General features: G+C 44.1%; 1 protein-coding gene across 2 annotated transcripts; it reads right to left on the bottom strand.

The window, feature by feature from the left end:
• Positions 1 to 6750: 6750 nt before the first annotated feature.
• Positions 6751 to 16220, bottom strand: Selenos (selenoprotein S). 2 transcript variants are annotated; one of them, XM_008849541.3, is made up of 6 exons: positions 16068 to 16220; positions 15376 to 15510; positions 14967 to 15073; positions 11062 to 11151; positions 10791 to 10869; positions 6751 to 8019 (listed from the first exon to the last, which is right to left on the bottom strand). In XM_008849541.3, the coding sequence occupies exons 1-6, from the start codon at positions 16141 to 16143 to the stop codon at positions 7940 to 7942; spliced, it is 567 nt and encodes a 188-aa protein (XP_008847763.1). In that variant the 5' UTR covers positions 16144 to 16220; the 3' UTR covers positions 6751 to 7939. The 2 variants fall into 2 exon arrangements, with proteins under 2 accessions (XP_008847763.1, XP_008847762.1); XM_008849540.3 differs by having other exon boundaries at positions 16025 to 16186.
• Between the last annotated feature and the right edge of the window lie 1696 nt (positions 16221 to 17916).

Below are 17916 nucleotides of genomic sequence, written 5' to 3' on the forward strand. Positions count from 1 at the left end.
AATTATGGCCCCGTGTATTAGTCACTTTTCTGTTGTTGTGATAGAAACACCATGACCAAGGGAACTTATAAGAGTTTATTTAGCTTACAGTTCCAAAGTGGCAAGAGTCCATCATGGCAGGGAGGCATGGCAGCAGGGGTGGCTGGAGTAGGAGCAAAAGCTAAGCTCTCACATTTTCAAGCAGGCACAGGAAGCAGAGAGTGACTGGAGATCCAGCAAGGCATAAGAACTCTCTAAGCCTGCCCCCAGTGACATGCTTCCTCCAACACGGCCATACTTTCTGAGACATCCCAAAACAGTGCCACCAAGTGGGGACAAAATGTTCAATACTTGGAGCCTATGGGAGACATTTTCATTCAAACCACCATGCGCAGTATAGAACACGTGGGAAAATCAGAGCTCTGCTGCTCCCCCCTCCTCTGCCTATGTAGACCTAATTGTTTAAAGAGCTGCTAAGAACTCTGACTCTTGGTCTTAGCCCTCCACCAACCACCTTCTGCAAACATCTGTCCATGAATACACACACACACACCTGATGGTGTTCACCCTCAGCTCTTCATGGAGTTTCCCTGTCCCAAGTACAGACTTGCTGTGAGCATCCATAGCTTTTCACTGAGTGTGGGACAGGAACCTAATTGCATACACAGACAGGAAGGGGCACAATCATGGGGGTGTTATTTCTAAGGCTGGCAGGAGGAATGATAAGGCTTATGGAAGTAGAGTTTAGGTTGGTAAGAGGGCCCAGGAGTACAGATCCCATCTGTTGAGTCAGGGTGACCCAGGATCTTTACCTCTCGGAGATGGCCTGAGTGGACTACATGGATGAGCTCCACAGCTAGTATAGGTTAGCCTTCCGCAGCAAGCACTGGTAGAGTAGATATGGAGGTGTAAACACAAACCATGTGGCATGGTTTTTCCCTTGTCCTCAATTTAGCCTTGCACTTGGCTGTTGCTATTAGTGCTGTTCAGGAACACAGTACCTGCTGTCGCCAGCACCCTTATAAAGATTTGCTGCAGGAATGTTCTCAGGCCATCTCCTGACATGATCCACGTGGGCAGTCCATGCAACTTTTATGCTTTCTGCATCTTTTGACTGTGCCCTCTGTAGCATGCGAGGGAAATGCTTACAGTGAAACCGTTTCTTATAAACCATTTCCTGTGGCTGCTGTTAACAAGTCACCAGAAACTGGATAGCTTATAACCACAGAAAAGTATTCTCTCAGTTCTAGAGGTGACAAGTCCAAAATTAGTGTTGGTAGGACCGTGATTCCTCTGAAGCTTCTAGAGAGAGATCCTCCTTTGCCTTTTTGTTCAGCTTCTAATAGATCCAGATGTTCTTGCTTATGACTGCATCACCTCACTCTTGCTTCTGTCATAGAGCCATCTTGAACTTGATTCTATCTGCTAATGTTCTACTTCCAAGTAAGGCCATAATTATAGGATAGGAAGTCAACAGAGTCTTAAAAGCCTAAAAGACATTGGTCAATCAAGTTAGCAGACATGAACACATCCCCCCTAGGGGTTCCAGTTTTTGGTTAGGCTTAGCCAATGAAGGCACTGGCAGAAGACTGGAAGATGGGAGGCAACAGATCAGGGCATGCTAGCCTCTCTTGCTGGATCACTGCCAGATGTCTGTCTACAGGAAATGTGTCAGGTTGCTCTTTCTTATAGGTTCTCCAGGTTCTAGTACCTGTCCTCAGGCTTTCAGGTGTTAATGGCTCCCTAGCATTGCTGGTCAGCCCTGGTACTGTACTGTGTCTAAACCTTACCTGCCTGTTTGCAGAGTACTTGTTAAATGTTCCTCAACCAGTGTGCATGTGCTACTGTTTCCTGCTAGCACCCATTCTGGACATTTTTAGGCTTTTGGGGGTTGAGAATGTCCAGTTTATTGGTCAGGGCAGGATTGTGCACAACTGTTACTCAGTTCTCTGGATTGTAAATCTTGGGGATGAACCTTAAGGACAAGGTGGGCTAGCCTTGATCCAGACTGGGACAGATTCACACACTGCAAGATGTGAATGAAGGCTGCCCGAGTTCACCGAATGGCATCTAGGCAGACTTCTTCCCCTCCCTGCATCTATTTCCTTACAATGTTAGCTTTATACGATAAGTACTTCCATTTGAGCATTGGCCTCTCTCTAGCTTATTGGGAGCAGCCTTATGAATTGCCTTGGGCAATGGGATTGTAGCAAAATGTGAAGATGTTAAGACTTAAGCAGATAACCTGAGTTCAATCTCTAGAACCTTCAAAAAGCTGGATGAAGTGGCTCATACCTATAATCTCAGTAATATGGGAGGTGGAGACGGGAGAATCAGCTGGAAACTGAGGGCCAGTTAGTGTGGAGTATGCAGGGAGGCAGAAAGACTGAACAAGGTGGAAGGAGACTCCTCAAAGTTGTCCTCTGACTTCCACATATGCACTGTGGTACGTATGTGCCTGTACTCACTAATATACCCAATAGTAACAAAATACAGCAAGATGCTAAAACAAACAAAAGATTTGGAAACTTTGGCACCTGTACTAGTCACTCTTCTGTTGCTGTGATAGAAACACTGACCGAAGCAATTTATAGAAGGAAGAGTTTATTTGAGCTTACGGTTCCAGGGAAATTACAGTCTGTCATGGCAGGGAGTCATGGTGGCTGGAGGTGGCTGGAACAGGAGAAGCAGAAGCTAAGCTCTCACATCACCATGCAGGCACTTTGGAAATCGGCAAGGTTTAAGAACTCTCTAAGCCCATCCCCAGTGACATGCTTTCTCCAGGATAGCCACACCTTCTAAGACCTCCCAGAACAGCGTCATCATCTGGGGACAAAATGTCCAAATACTTGGAGCCTATGGGGGACATTTTCATTCAAACCACCACAGCACCTTGTTCTTGAACTGGCATATGAACATGCTCAGGTTAGCCTGGCCTGCCTATGACTGAGCAAGCAGTACAATGGGCCAAATGCCTTTTCTCCAGCTGACAACCAGCCAATTGCCAGGTATGGGGCCAGCCAACTTCCATCCGAGCCACCTGCTAACCACAGAGCCAGAGTGCAACCAAGATCTAAGAAGCCAAAACTCAGAGCCTCAGGGATAAGAGCTTGGTTTAAACACTCAGAGCAGTCAGAAGCAGGAAATGCTAATGGGTGCATCTTCCAAATCAGGCCACCTCAGCAAGCTCACTGCTCTTAAATTTTGATTACAACTTCTGTTCCAGGGTCCACAGGTAGTTTCGATGATGGCAAGGAGGGGTGTAAGATGAATTTTGAGGTCTGGAATACTTGTAAGGAGGGCTGTATCCACATCTGCAGAAATTTTCTTCTAAAACATGTTGTGTGGCACTGGGTCTGCTTTCATGATGCTATAAAGGCAGCAAGAGGCCAATGTTTCCCAAGCACTACGAAGGCATTTCCACATTACCACACGGACCCCAAAGATGGTGTGGCTACTGAGAATATGTCAGAAACTGCTCTAGATACTGGAGCCTTGACTCTCTTGATGAGTCTGTACTCCCTCAAAATTCCTTTGTTTACATCTATTTATGTACATGGGAGCATTTGTGGTAGTCAGAGAACAACTTGCCAGAATCAGTTCTCTTTCTACTGCGTGGGTGCCAGGAATTGAACTCAGGTTCTCAGACTTGGCAGCAAGCACCTTTACTGAGACATCTTGCCAGTTCTTACCCTCAAAATTCTGAGGTTGAAATCCTTACCTCCAATGTGATGGTGTTTGGAAGGGAGGTAACTGGGTCATGAGGGTGGAGTTCTCTGGAACTGGACATTAGTGCTCTTATGAAAGACTCCAAAGAGCTCTTTTGCTCTCTGGGTCATGTGAAAAGCAAATTTGGCTACCTGCAACCTGAAGAGGGCTCTAACCGCAGCTCAACCACATTGGTACTTTGATCTGGGACTTTCAGGCTTAGAACTGGGAGAGACAAATTTTTCTGTGACTTTGTTTCAGTAGCTAAGTAGTGAGAAGGTGGATTCTTCATCTCAACTATTGGCTAACATTTTCTGCTCCTACATTCCACGCAATTAAAATGAAACTACAAGACCCACATGTTAGGCTCCTGCCTACGTCAGACTGCTTCTTTTTTTTAAAGATTTATTTTATGTACAAGTGTTTTTGCCTGCATATAAGTGTACCAACTGTGTGCAATGCCCATGGAGGCTAGAAAAGGTTGTCAGGTCCCCTAGAACTGGAGTTACAGATAGTTGTACACCACCATGTGGTGCTAGGAACTGAACCTGGATCCTCTGCAAGAGCAGCCAGTGCTCTTGACCTGTGAGCCATCTCTCCAGTCCCAGGTCATTTCTTACTCCAACCCAATTTTCCACTTTATGCCTTCCTCAGTCATTTGTTTTTGTCACTATGCAATGTGTCTTACCCGGCAGACTGAAAGGTGTACAGCAGCCTGACCTGCTCACAGTTTTCAACAGAGTATTTTCCTTCCCTAGACAAAGTATGCTATCTCAAGCCATATGTACCTGTGCATCACTGAGAGGTGTTCATGAGATGCACATCATCACTTACATCAAACATGAGAGCAGCGGTGACCTTCTTGCCTGTTTGAACTTCACAACACTTACAGGTGTCAGGCTGCTGTAGGTGCCCAAGATCCATCCACAGGTGAGGAAGACTTTCATTGTAGAGTGAGGTAAGGTATGGTTCTACTACAGAAGGAAGACCAAACGCTAAGTGGCAAGTAGCAGTGGCTCCAAACTGACTTTTGGACTTCCTGAAGAGGTTACGTCTTAAAAGTTGTGTGTGTGTGTGTGTGTGTATGTGTCTCCTGAATGAGACTGAAGAAGAATGCTTGTAAAAAAGATAATAGATTATAGGTCCTCAGGCTAGCAAAATGGCTCAGTGGGTAAAGGAACTTATCGCCAAGTTTGAGGACCCAAGCTTGAGCCCCAGGATCCACATGGAAGGAGACGCAATTCCTGCAAGGTTGTCCGGGGGGAAAGGGGGGGGGGCAGGGGATGGGACTGGAAAGCTTCCTGCTTTTGCGGACACCAGAGTTTGGTTCTCAGCATCCACATGGGGCAGCTTACAACTACACCTCCAGCTCCAGGGGACTCAGTGTCTTCTTCTGCCCTCCACGGGCACCTGCACTCACATGCACATACCAACAGACACACACACACACAATTAAAACTAAATCAAAGCCAAAGTTGTCCTCGGACCTCCACAAATTGTGCTGAGGCACATGTGCACTCATACCAAATAAATAAAAATTTTTTTTGGAAAAAAAAAAAAAAAAAAAGTCTAGAGACTAAGCTTTAGGACAACCTGGCAGTTAAGTCAGGAAGGTGAGAAAGAACAGCAAGAGAATGGGCCATCATCAGTTTCACAGTCCTGGCATTCTGTGCTGGCACATTCTGATCTTAGTGGCAGTCTTTCTCTACATGGGTAAGGCAGACTACACAGCCTGGGTTTCAAACAAGTTTTGGCCTTTGTACTCCTGTGCACAATTCCTTCTTTCTAGAGCAGAAGGATCTATTTTGTTTGGCAACCCCAGACCACTCATCTGAAATGCTCACTCACTGCCCTCAACTTGCCACAATTTCCACAAGATAGTTGTTTCTTTAGCTGGATTAAACTACCCGCACCTTGATTACCTAAAGCCTCTGACAGGAACCCAAGGATGAAATGGACTACAGTGATTAGGACTGAGCTTGTTGCTTATCTTCTCTAAGCTTCAGTTCCTGAAAACCAGTTATTTATAGTACCTGCCTCACAAGAGCACAGAGAACTAAACAGCAAGCTTGTATCTACCATATAGCAAATGCTCTTGACTACTACTACCCACAGCTAATATCACAATAGATAACACTCATTACTTATACATAAATAACACGTTACACTCCTGATCAATTCCTCACATACCAGCTCTCCCCCACCACCAAACCCTGCCAGGTCCATCTAACAATACACAAAACTATACCCTTTTAGTATCTTTATTTTCCTATTTCTCTTGGTTTCTATTTATACAAATCTACACTACAGCTTGGCTGAGAGCCACTTAATGACATACAATCCCTCTTGACTCAGAATCTTAAGCCTTCAGACAAGATGTTTCTAATTTTATTGTTGCTTTCATTCTATCCCCTATACCTCTTCTCTCAAGCCCTCCCCAGGAGATTTCTACACTACAGAGGTCTCACTATATAGTCCAGACTGGCCTCAAACTTGAAATCCTCCTGCCTCAGTTTCCCAAGTGCTGCGACCACAGGAGACCACCACTATGTCAAGCAGGAGACTTCAAATCCCACATAATCAGACTGTTTTCTCCTTTATATGTTGAAAGCAACCACAGAATAGTCTCCCTCTATCAGATTTACAACTTTCTAGCTAAGTGCACTATTTGGGTTTGATTTTGTTCCTTTCCATGACTGATTCTATAGCCAACATGCATAATCTACAGCATGCAGGTCAAAGTCAGCCCATGAGTTAAGAGTTGTTTTGCTGGGGTTGTTTTTTATTTTATTGTTTTTATTTTTGTGTGAGTGTATTGCTTGCATGTATGTAAGTGCAACTGTGTTATGCAATGCCTACGGAGGTCAGGTTTCAGATCCCCTGGAACTGGAGTTTACAGATGGTTGTTAGCCACCATGTGGGGGCTGGGAATTGAACCTGGGTCCTCTGTAAGAACAGTCAGTGCACCTAACTGCTGAGCCATCTCTCCAGCCCCTTGCTACTGTTTTTTAAGCAGTCCTTAAATAATATAAAAACCAAAGACTATGTGAAAAACATAATCAGTGAAGTCTAAAACATTTTATTATTTGGCTCTTCTTGTCCTCTCAAGAACAGAACCAATGAGCCATGGCATAAAGGGAATGGCCCTCAGGAGCCTGGGCAGCTCGAGCATCATCTGGAAGCAAGAGTTTGTTGTTGGGCTTTAAAAAAAAAAAGACCGAGTTTTGCTATGTAGGTCAGTGTGACAATCCTGCTTTATGTGTCTACAGTGATTAAAGACATGCAACACCATGTCTTGCCATTTTCCTTTTAAGAAATGAATGTTCTATATTTTAAAAACACATTTTAACAGTTTATTACATTGTGTGGTTTAGTTTATATTTTTAGGCACTATGTAGCCCTAAGCAAGCCTTGAACTCACCATGTAGCTGAGGGCTGGTCTCAATTTTGCAATGGTCCTCAGGCCTCAGACTCTTTTGGGGATTCTAGGTGTGCACCACCACACTCAGGTTTTCTGTTTCTTTAACATATTAACAGAACACTTAAACTCCAAGACTGATTTTGTAGCTAAACCCCAAGGAGTGTCAACTTAAAATTGCTGCAGTTGTTTGCCACTAGCCATGCTCCTTTCTGAAGAATCAGTAGAGAGATCAGTAGTAATAATAATTGGAGACTGACTGATAAAAAGCTGTTTAATATCTGATAGACAAAGTCAAGCTCACAAAGAAATTTCCTTGAATTTAATAAAGATGCTAAAAATGTTATTTTTAAATATTTAAATTTCTTTTTTTATAAAGGTCTGTACATAAAAATATACAGAAGCAAACCCTATCAACTGTGTGTATCAGTAATCCTCACTGGTGGGCTCACCATTTATAAGGAAGACATCATTCAACGCAACCTGTCACAGAGACTGTCCTATCAGCAAGGACTTTTACCCTAGAGATAGATCCTAGAGTGGATCTCTTTTATGAAGTTTGCTATGCAGCAAGAGGTCTTCACCTACCAACCAGCAAGCAGCTATAAAATCAACGACTTCAATAGCTATCTCATCTCTAAGTGGAGTGTGACTGATGGCCATGCCTAGATCCCATACTGATCAAAGCCCTTAAAACACAGGTACAGTAAAGAATGGAAATAAGCCCTACCCGTTCTGGGCTAGTCACTGTGAAAGTGTGCGTAAGGCAATTGAGTTGAGGGTTAAGGATTCATCTTGCTAATGTCAAAAGCAACATTAACAAGATTCTTAGCTTCATCCACCAGATGATGGGCCCCTGCGTCCAGGTCTCCAGGAGCAGGTTCCACCGCCTTCACCAGTCAGAGGGTTATAACCTGGGAAGGGAAAAGGAAACAACAGTTTTGATGGCTGGAAGTCTGGGACCATTTTACATTAAAACTACAACCACAAATCCAGCCTGCAGAGGGCTGCAAAAATATAGATTGCATCTTCAAGGATGTTTCCCAGAAACTTAAGCTCTTATATAAAAAAGCATTTTTAGGGGCCTGTGGAGATGGCTTAGCTGGTAAAGTGGTTGTTGCACAAGCATAAGGATCTGAGCACCCATGTTAAAAGCTGGCATGCAGAGGTGTACCTGTAATCCTAGTGCTGGGGATGCAGAGGCAGGAGAATGGGGGGTGCTTCCTGGCCAGCCACTCTATTCTAGCCTAATTGGTGAGGTACATGCCAGTGAGACCCTGTCTCAAAAAATAAGACGGAGCAATTGAAAATACTCAACATCCATATCTGGTCACCATACACACATGCCATACATGTGTACGTACACACACACACACACACACACACACACACACACACACACCAGGCTCCTTTTCCTCAAACACAGATTTTTTTTTTTTTTTTTAATTGGCTTGATGGAGGGGAAAAAGAAAGTCATTCAGTTTCTTGGTCCTAACTCCTTTAAACACGAATCAATCAGAGAATACTCAAGACGGTCTGATTTAATTATATGAAGGCAATTACAGTGCTTAATAAAAAGCACACATTCAAATAAAGGCTACTGAAACAACAGAAAATAGATTCTAAAATAATCAAGACAGCTAGGTGTGGTGGCTCACACCTGCAATTCCACCACTTAGGAAACTGAGGTGGGGAGATCACCTTGGATTCAAGGCCAGCCTGGATTGCATTGCATTTTGAGTTCCAAAACAGCTGGGCTTTATAAAGCAAGGACCCTATCTCAAAAACAAAAACAAACAAAATTCAAACCAGAACAGAAAGAAGAGTGTGGTGGCACAGGCCTGTAATCCCAGAACTTGGGAGGTAGAGACAGTATAATCAGGTCAAGGTCATCCTTGGCTACATAGTGAGTTGGAGACCAGCCTAGACTACATAAGACCTAGTCTGAAAACAAACCAACCAAAACAAACTTCGAATCAGAAATTGGTCACCTACATCCTTTCTCCCTCCCACATGAACTGCCCAAAGCCAATGGGCAACTAAGGACTTGTGAGTGACTCTGGCTCCAGAATCAGCCAGATCTTAAATGCGGTTGGTTCTGCTCCTCACTTGCAGTGCAATCTCCAGACCATAATCCCTGTGCTTTAGTTTCCCCATCTACAAAACCAGAATGGTCAGGCTGGCCCTAACTCACTTCTAGACACCAAAGTAGGTGAATACATGTCATGGGTTTCATTTTCTACAACTTCCACTCCTTTAAATATCATCATGACATGACATGCTCTCAAAAACAGACTTCTGGGGCAAGTTTTAATAGCATCTTTCTATCTGCTTCATTCCTCTCTAGCATGATGGGTGTAGGTTCCTGACAGAAGGGATTAAAGGGCAGTATTAAAATTGGTCCAGTTTGTAAGCATGCTGATTAAGGCCCACCAAGGCTACCTTTGATTCTCAGAGCTGCGATTCAGGGCCCTGCTGTGCCCTCCTGTGGAGAATTTGAAGTCTTCAGACTAGAACTGTTCTTCATTTTTTAATATATTTTTATTTATTCTTTGAGAATTTCATACATGTACAATATATTTTTTATCATATCCCCCTCCACGCCCCGCCCCAACTTCATGTTCTCCTTTTTAAATAACTCAGCAGTCCTCCCCAACCTTGGCTCTTACAATCTCTCCGCCCCCTCTTCCGCAATGTTCCCTGAGCCTTGTTGGGGAGGGATGATACAGAAATGGTTCTTATACCATGTTCCAGTGTCTTTGCCCTATCCCTCCTCAGGCTTAGCCTGGAACTCTTGGTGGAATCACAAACGTCTGCTGATGTTTGTATGAATCCCATCTTCTCAAGAGATGTAAAAACTCAAAGTGAAAAAGGAAGACACTGCTGTGGTGTTACCTGGAGTGTCCATCCAGCCATGCTGCATACAGAGCCAACCTGAGCAAACATTTGTCTAGATCTTCTTGAGAAAGTTACTCACAGCAAACAGGGCAGCACTGCTAGCAGGATCCACCCACTGTGCTTGCCTGTGAGAGCATGATCTCACCTCTGCTCACTCTCCCCTCACATAGGACCAGGAGAGAATACTGAAACCCAAGCACAATCACCCTAATTACTCATCAAGGGCCCATTTGACACTCTGCATCTGCTCCTTCACCTCTACAGTACCAGACTTGGGAATCAGGCACAAATTATGTACTTACTATGCAGTCCAGGCTGGCCTCCACTTGGGCAATCCTTCTGCCTCAGCCTCACAAGTGCTAAATTACATGTGCCACATGCCCAGGTACAGAATCTTTCTTTTAAAAGGTAAGTAACTTTATAAAGGCTCAGTGGAGGAGTGTTTTTTGAGCAAGCACAAAGACATGAGCTCAAATCCCCAGTACATGTATAAAAAGCCAGGCATGGCCTTGCACACTTGTGACCCTGGTGCTTTGGAGCTGGGAAAAGAAAGACGGCTGGGGCTGCCAGCCTGGCTTCAGGGTCAGTAAGAGACCCCTTTTCAAGGGAAGAAGGTGGAGAGTGACAGAAAAGGATACCCAATATCCTTCTCTGGCTTCCATATGCATGCATGGGTGTGTGCACTGGCACATACAGGTGCACATACATACACACACAAAAAGATAAAAGGTAAGTATATTTTGTAACTACTGAAAATTCCAAATGTTTCACATTGCTTGATGCTTACCACCTCCCCGCAAAGGCTTTTTGTCAGACTTTCGTTTGGGGATGACAGATGAAGTAGAAGGTCCAGGACTGTCTTCTTCCTGTTTGAACACACATTAAGACTTAAGAAATAAATAATAAATTCTACTTGGGATTGGGAGTATATCTCAGTGTGCAATGCTCTGGGTTCAATTCACAGAACCACAAAGATAAACCAAAACAAAAGCCCGGCATTCAACTTGACAAATTATTCATTATGCACTAGGAAATGCCACCTAGGTTAAGTCAGCTACCTGAGGCTTTCCTGCGTTCCTTCTGTAGCTTCTGCCTTCTTGCATGCTCTCCCACATTTCGATCTTCTGCCTCCTTTTCTCTTCTTCAAGCTAAGAAATATATATAGAAAGTACTTATGGACTACTGTTCTCAAAGACAATGCTGATTTTGAGAATTATTAATTCAAAGTTATCTCAAAACAAAACATTTGCTTTCATATTGTTCAAGTAAAAATATAAGCTGTTATACAAGCTGGGCATTGTGATACACACTGTAATCCCAGCACTCAGGAGGCTGAGATAGAAAGATTAATGCTCAAAAATGGAACACCTAAACATGAGTGCACTCAATTATAGCCAATTGACAAAGGTGGCAGAAACACAGACTGGAGGAAAAACAGCATCTCAGCAAATGGTGTTGGCAAAATTGGATCTCTAGATGTAGAAGAATGAAATTAGATCCATACCTACCACCCTACACAAAAGTCAACTCCAAATGAATTGAAGACCTCAATGTGGAGCCTGAAATACTGAAACTGTTAGAAGAAAACATAGGCAGTACCCTACAAGATACAGGTCCAGGAATGGACTTTCTAAATGGTACATCAATCACTCAGGAATTAAGGTCAACAATTGACAAGTGGGACCTCATTAAACTAAAAAGCTTCTACACAACAAAGGAAACAACCGAGTGCAAAGGAAACCCAAAGAGTAAGAAAAAATCTTCGCTAGCTAGACATCTGACAGAGGATTAATATCCAGAATATACAAAGAACTCAAAAAAAAAAAAAGACACAAGAAAACATGATCCAAATAAAAAATGGGCTACAGATCTGAACAGAGAGCTCTCAAAAGAAGAAACACCTTAAAAGTGTTCAATATCTTTAGTAACTATGGAAATGTAAATCAAAACCACTCTAAGATTTCATCTAGCTCCAGTCAGAATGGCTAAGATCAAGAGAATAAATGATACCAAATGCAGGCATGGATGTGGGGAAAGGGGAACCCTCAAATCAAGTGAAATATGATCTCTCTCACTTGTAGACTTTAGCTCCAAATCCTTAAATGTGAATATATATCCTGATGTAACCACAGCAGCCAGGCAAATGGAAAGGAACCAAGGGGTAAAGAGGAAGAAGGAGGTTAAAACAGGGGATAGTCGGACAGGTGTTTATTAAAGGGAAAATGGGGAGAAGGTGGAAAGAATCTTCCAGACAGCTGGGAAGTTACTCATATGAACTCACAGCAACAATGACAGCATACTCAAGTCCCATGCAAGCTCAAACTAGACAAAATTCCAGCACAGGGAAGTAAGAAAGCCCAGTCCAACCTAAGGAACTTTTAAAGGCAAATGATGACTAATTGGGGCGGGGGAGACAGTCTCTTACAAGGATGGGACTCTTGGTAGGTTAACTAGGCTCTAGTGGATGGACCCACACTGAAGGACATTTGGAGACACAAATCAGACTCTATGGGCAACACTGCTATGCAATAAGACTTTATCTTAAAAATCTTCATTGAAATTAAAAGATGTATAGGAAAAAAGAACAGCAATTCAGTTCTTTTGAAACTCAACTTATCAGCACATTTTTGGTAATGTGGAAAACTGGCTTGGAATGAGGATGTGTGGCTAGCAGGCTGGTTTTGTCATCACCCAGGTGACACCTGGCTATGCCATTTAACTTCTGCCTTGGGCAGAGGAGAATAAGTGCACTAGTAAATTAAACACTATGGAAGCATAAGGGAAAATGAATCTCTGCAGAAAAATATGCTTAATAATGAGCACCCCAGAAAGCCTGCAGTCAGTATGAACCCAATGCATCTGGCTTTTGCCTCTGCTTCCTGCTCCATAAAACAGGAGCATTTCTTTTCGCAACCAAGTACTGGCATGGATATGCTTGTCAGAGGCACTCAATCTCTCATTTCCAAAGGAATCCAGACCTATCTGCACTTCATTCAGGTTCTAGTTAAATCATGATGTCATAAGGCTATATGAGGAAATGTTTTAAAAAGCACAGATGCCACAAATTTCTTCATGGCATTTACAACCTGTCACTGCTAAGCCTGTCTCCTCCAGCTTCCATAGCTTGCAAGCACAAGAGGCAAAGGAACTAATTACTTCTTGACATCAGGGTTGTTTTGATGACCTGTTTGATGCCCAGAACTCACAATGGCAAGAGAAAAAAATTCTTGAAAGGTGTCCTCTGGCCTCTGCATGTGTGCCATGGCATGCATATACCCACAAACAACATAAAACAAACATCCAAATGGATGCAGAGCAAACTGTAGCATAACCTACAAAAGATTTGAGCTAACATTCAAAGACACATGCATACCATGCCTCCAATTCTATAGAAAGGTACTCACGCAATGCATTCATATTTAAATAAAATGTATCTATAAAAATACCTAAAAAACTAACTGGGCATAGTGGTGCATGCCTTTAATCCCAGCACTCGAGAGGCAGAAAAAGGCCAGCTGGGGCTACAAGGAGACCCTGTCTCAAAAAGACCCCCACCCACAAAAACACAAAAAAACACCTAAAAAAATTAACAGTACATGGGGTACTCAGGCAGTATGAGAGAACCAGGGAGAGTAGAGACTTAGTTTCCATAATAGGCTTTCACACCACAGATTGATAATTATTAGTTTTTAATAAGTCAATAACATATACTTTGTGATTAAGCAGAAGACGGGCAACCAGACAGACACTGAAGGAGGCTGTTGGAACAGGTGACTTGGGAGGGAGGGTGTATGTTTCTGTCTTGCCATGTCCTTTTCTTCTGGGTCCCAGACAAGCTAGGTAGACCAGACAGAGGGGGATGACCAGGCAGAAATAAGAGAAGCTGCCAGCAGTGGCAGAAAGGCACATGTCCCTGGAAACCCCAGAGGCGTTCAACTGAGACCAATAGTTAGACCAATGGACTATATATCCCCTCTGGAACTGTAAGCCAAAATAACCCTTCTCAAAGTTGTTTTTGATCAGGGTAGTCTACCATAGCAACAGAAAATGATTACAGTGATCTTACTCCCATGAGGACCAGTCAATCTACTCAAATGCTCACAGCAACCCCTGGTTCTTCTCTCCCCTCACCTCCTAGCTCTCCTCCCATGAAACCTTATGCTAGCTGAAAAAACAAAACAAAACAAAACCATCAGATCCTCTATCTCCTACTCCCCATCAACACAACCCTCAGGTAAGCCCTCTATCTTTCCCGCAGCCCTCTGCAGTATTTCCACTCCCAAACCAAGCCATGTACAACACACAGCTTCAAACAAAACTGAATGTGAAGCCAAGCATGGTGGCCCAGGCCTATAATCCCAGCATTTGGGATAGGCTGACAGGCCTGTATCTTTTGTGGGTCTAGCTGCATGAGACCTGGACACACAATCTTGTTGAGTAATGTTGTAAGAAACACTTGAAAGCAAAAACAAACAAAAGACACATTTCTTCAAGTACTTCTCCCTTAATAGTTTAAAACTGCACAAAGCAAGCTTGCTGATCAACACTAAATGGAATTGATTCTCGATATCCATGTCAAAAGACACATTCACTCACCCACATACACACCCTGCCCTCTGTCCCTACGTGCTGAGTCTTTCTTTCACTGTAGTACTGTACTCACATCTACTCCCCCCTGTGGCATATTTTTCCTCTGTATTACCAATATTGACACAGTAGGCTGGGAAATGCATGTTGAATTTAACAAGACAAGACCTTACTCTATAAGCTTGCAAATAATACATGTACTGTATCTACTGTTACCACTGAGCCTCGAAGTCTACAGTAAGACCAGTTTAGGGCTGGGGATGCAGATCAGTGGCTGAGTGCTTGCCTAGCATGCTCCAGGCCCTGATAAAACAAACAAGCAAAATAAACAAAAAAAAAACCATCAAGGAATTTATGAAATCAACCCAACTTATACCTGTCTTAGTTTTTCCTTATGTTTTTCAACTTGGGCGTTTAGATCCTCCTGCATTTTCAAACGAGCAGCTGCTAAAGCTTCTTGTCGTTTCACAACCACATCAGGCTCTAATATAACAGGAAAAGGGTGTTAGATGTGACTCCTTGTGCAACAGGAAATGGCAACTCCTGCAAGTACACAGATGTGCAAAAGTCAGGCAGCAACCATAAAACACAGCACCAAGCAGCTTTTCCATTTCATTAAAATCTCTAATAGAATAATGCACCTGCAACCCAAACTCATTTAGAGGCCTACAGTGCTCCCATGTGAATAAGCTTCACTTACTTGCTACTCTCTAACAGACCAGCGCTTAAATATTTACAAAGAGGTATAGGAATCACCATTTCCATCTCTATTGCCCGGCACTAACCCAGAGCTGCCTCAGCTTGGTCCAGCTGCCTCTGCCTCAAGGCTCTCAGTCGGACAGAAAGCTTCTGAAAGACCACATAGAGTAGGACGCAGGCGAAAAGGATGTACCAGCCATAGCTGGCAAGCAGGGAGCCCACTGAAAAGAAGAAAACAGTTTCAGAAACTGAAAATGGCATATTTCCATAATATTCAACAAAGGAGTTACAGAGTAACTCCTGCCTTCAAACCCTTCACGATGTATTTGAGGAAATAGTCCCCTAAGCGGTTAATATTTGAGCCAGAAATGCAACAGTTCGGGAATCGCTGGGTACAAAAGCTCTCAACCATCGGGAGGAGGCTCCGGCAGCAGTCTGGGGAGAAAGTGGGGGCAGACCTGGGTTTTGGAGGCTGGGCGGTTTCCGATTCAGGAACGCCTTTCAGTCCTGGGAAAGGACTGTAAAGCAGAGACCGCGCCGGGTGTTCAGGCTGCCCGGCTTGGACTCCAGTTACCGCACAGGGAAGGGCTCAAAGGGAACCAGCGAGGAAAGTCCGCGGGCACCGCCCCAGCCAGGGTGGCTTCGGGCCCCTCCCCGCCTGGCCCCGCCGGCCGCCCCGGCCTGTGACCGCAACAACCCCCGGCCGCCGCCAGCCTGTCCCCGAAGCCGACCCACCGAGCATGGCGGCGACGCGGCCGCACACCCCGCCGCCCCTCACCCGTGACGTGCAGAAAGCGCAGGCCCTCGGTCTCCAGCGCAGGCCGCGCGGACAGCTGCTCTTCATCGCGCTCCATGGCCGCAGCCACTAACAGCCCTCTCTCCGCTCCTCCGCCAGGCTTCCGGTCCGGCCCTACGTACACGTGGCACTCCTCGACGGTCTGCGGTCCCGACCTATCGCGGCCCGGCGCGCCTCGACGCTCGGCCAATCACGGAGGAGGTGTGACCAGGGGGCGGAGCTGCAGGGGTCGGGAACGGAAGGGCCCCCACTTGGAGCTAGTGTGCTTGGCAGCTCTTCTGGCTCTTTTTGCTAGAGCTTGCTGGGCGCCTCTGTGAGCGCGGACAACTGATCTCGTTGACTGACTTCTTACAAACTTTATACTTTGTTGTTTTATTGAGACAGGGTTTCCCTGTAGTTCCAATTGATCTGGAACTCGCTATGCAGATCAGGCTGGTCTTGATATCACAATGATCTGCCAGCCTCTGCCTCCCGAGGAATTTAAGGTGCGGACCACCACGCCCGGCTTCGTCCTTTTATTCTGGTTTAGGCTACTGAGGCCAAGGCGATTAAAGGTGGGGTAAGTGCGTCTGTGGAATAAGATTTGCGCCCACACTCTGGCCAAGGGACCTTGCGTTGGCCTCTCAGACATTGCGTTGCATCCTAAATCTGCCTACACAAAGATACTGAACAGGAAATACTACTACTTGCAGGCCAAAAAGCCTCCACCGACCCAAAGTTTCTTTCTCTGGAATTACAATCTCAAAGGAATTATAGTATTGACTCGAACATGTGTAGAATCTTACTGTGTGCCACAAGACATTACCACTGTTATTTATAATGGTACCAGGAATATATTGGGAAAGCAATAAAGAAGACTGCTGCGGTTTAAAATGGTTTGTTCTCTGAAAAACATGGAATTTAATTTCCAAAGTCTTAAATTAATGGTATTAAGTGATCACTTAATCCGTGGTGTTTAAAGGTGGGGCCTTTGTGAAATATTAGGGTGAAATTCCCCAAGGAGGAGACCATATCAGAGATTCAGATGCACCCCAAGACTTGGCACAGCCAAGAAGGGAACTTGACAGACTCTACACCATGCTATGTGGAATGTGAATCTCCAAAACTGAGCTAACGTTAGCCTGCATCAAGTATCTTGTTCTATTGAGAAGCTAATGCAAAGAATCTTTATGGAGGGACTGGTGTTCATCCAACCTGGGAGAAAAAGCTTGAAATCTTTTCACTTTGTAAAATGAACTTTTCAAATCAAGAAATTGATTTTTCTAGCTACTATCAATTAAGGATATCAATTTGAGTTTGGCAGTTTTATGTCCTCGGTGTTATCCTCTTACTGGCAGAAAAGAGTCACTCCTTTAAAATTTTTAGATGCTGATGACTGGGCCTTGTACTCTGAGCTGCACCCCCAGCTCCACCATCCTTCTTTACCTAAGGTGGTTTTTCACTTGCTCCAGCTAAAATGAGTTAACTGGCATATCATAAAAATGCAAGTGAGGCCTCTGGTTGAAATGAGGGTGCCGTATGCTTTGCCTATTATCCAGTCTCTAGTATCTGTAATCATGAAGATAAAATAATAACATCTAGTTCCTCTCATTAAAAAGGGAGATGGGTATAATATACACATATGGAAATGTCATAATGAAACCCATTATTTGCACAATGGATATACGATAAAAAGGAATCCTTTCCACTTGGAACTTTGCAATATAAAATGGAAATTAGCACCAATTCATGAAAATGTGTTAATATACAAAGTAGGACATGTGGCTCAGCTGGTAACAGTGCATGCACAAAGCCCCGGGTTTGATCCCCAGCACTGCATGGCAAATGCCAC

The sequence above is a fragment of the Nannospalax galili genome, unplaced genomic scaffold (assembly GCF_000622305.1).
Source record: "Nannospalax galili isolate Female #2095 unplaced genomic scaffold, S.galili_v1.0 scaffold124, whole genome shotgun sequence".
Lineage (NCBI taxonomy): Eukaryota > Metazoa > Chordata > Mammalia > Rodentia > Spalacidae > Nannospalax > Nannospalax galili.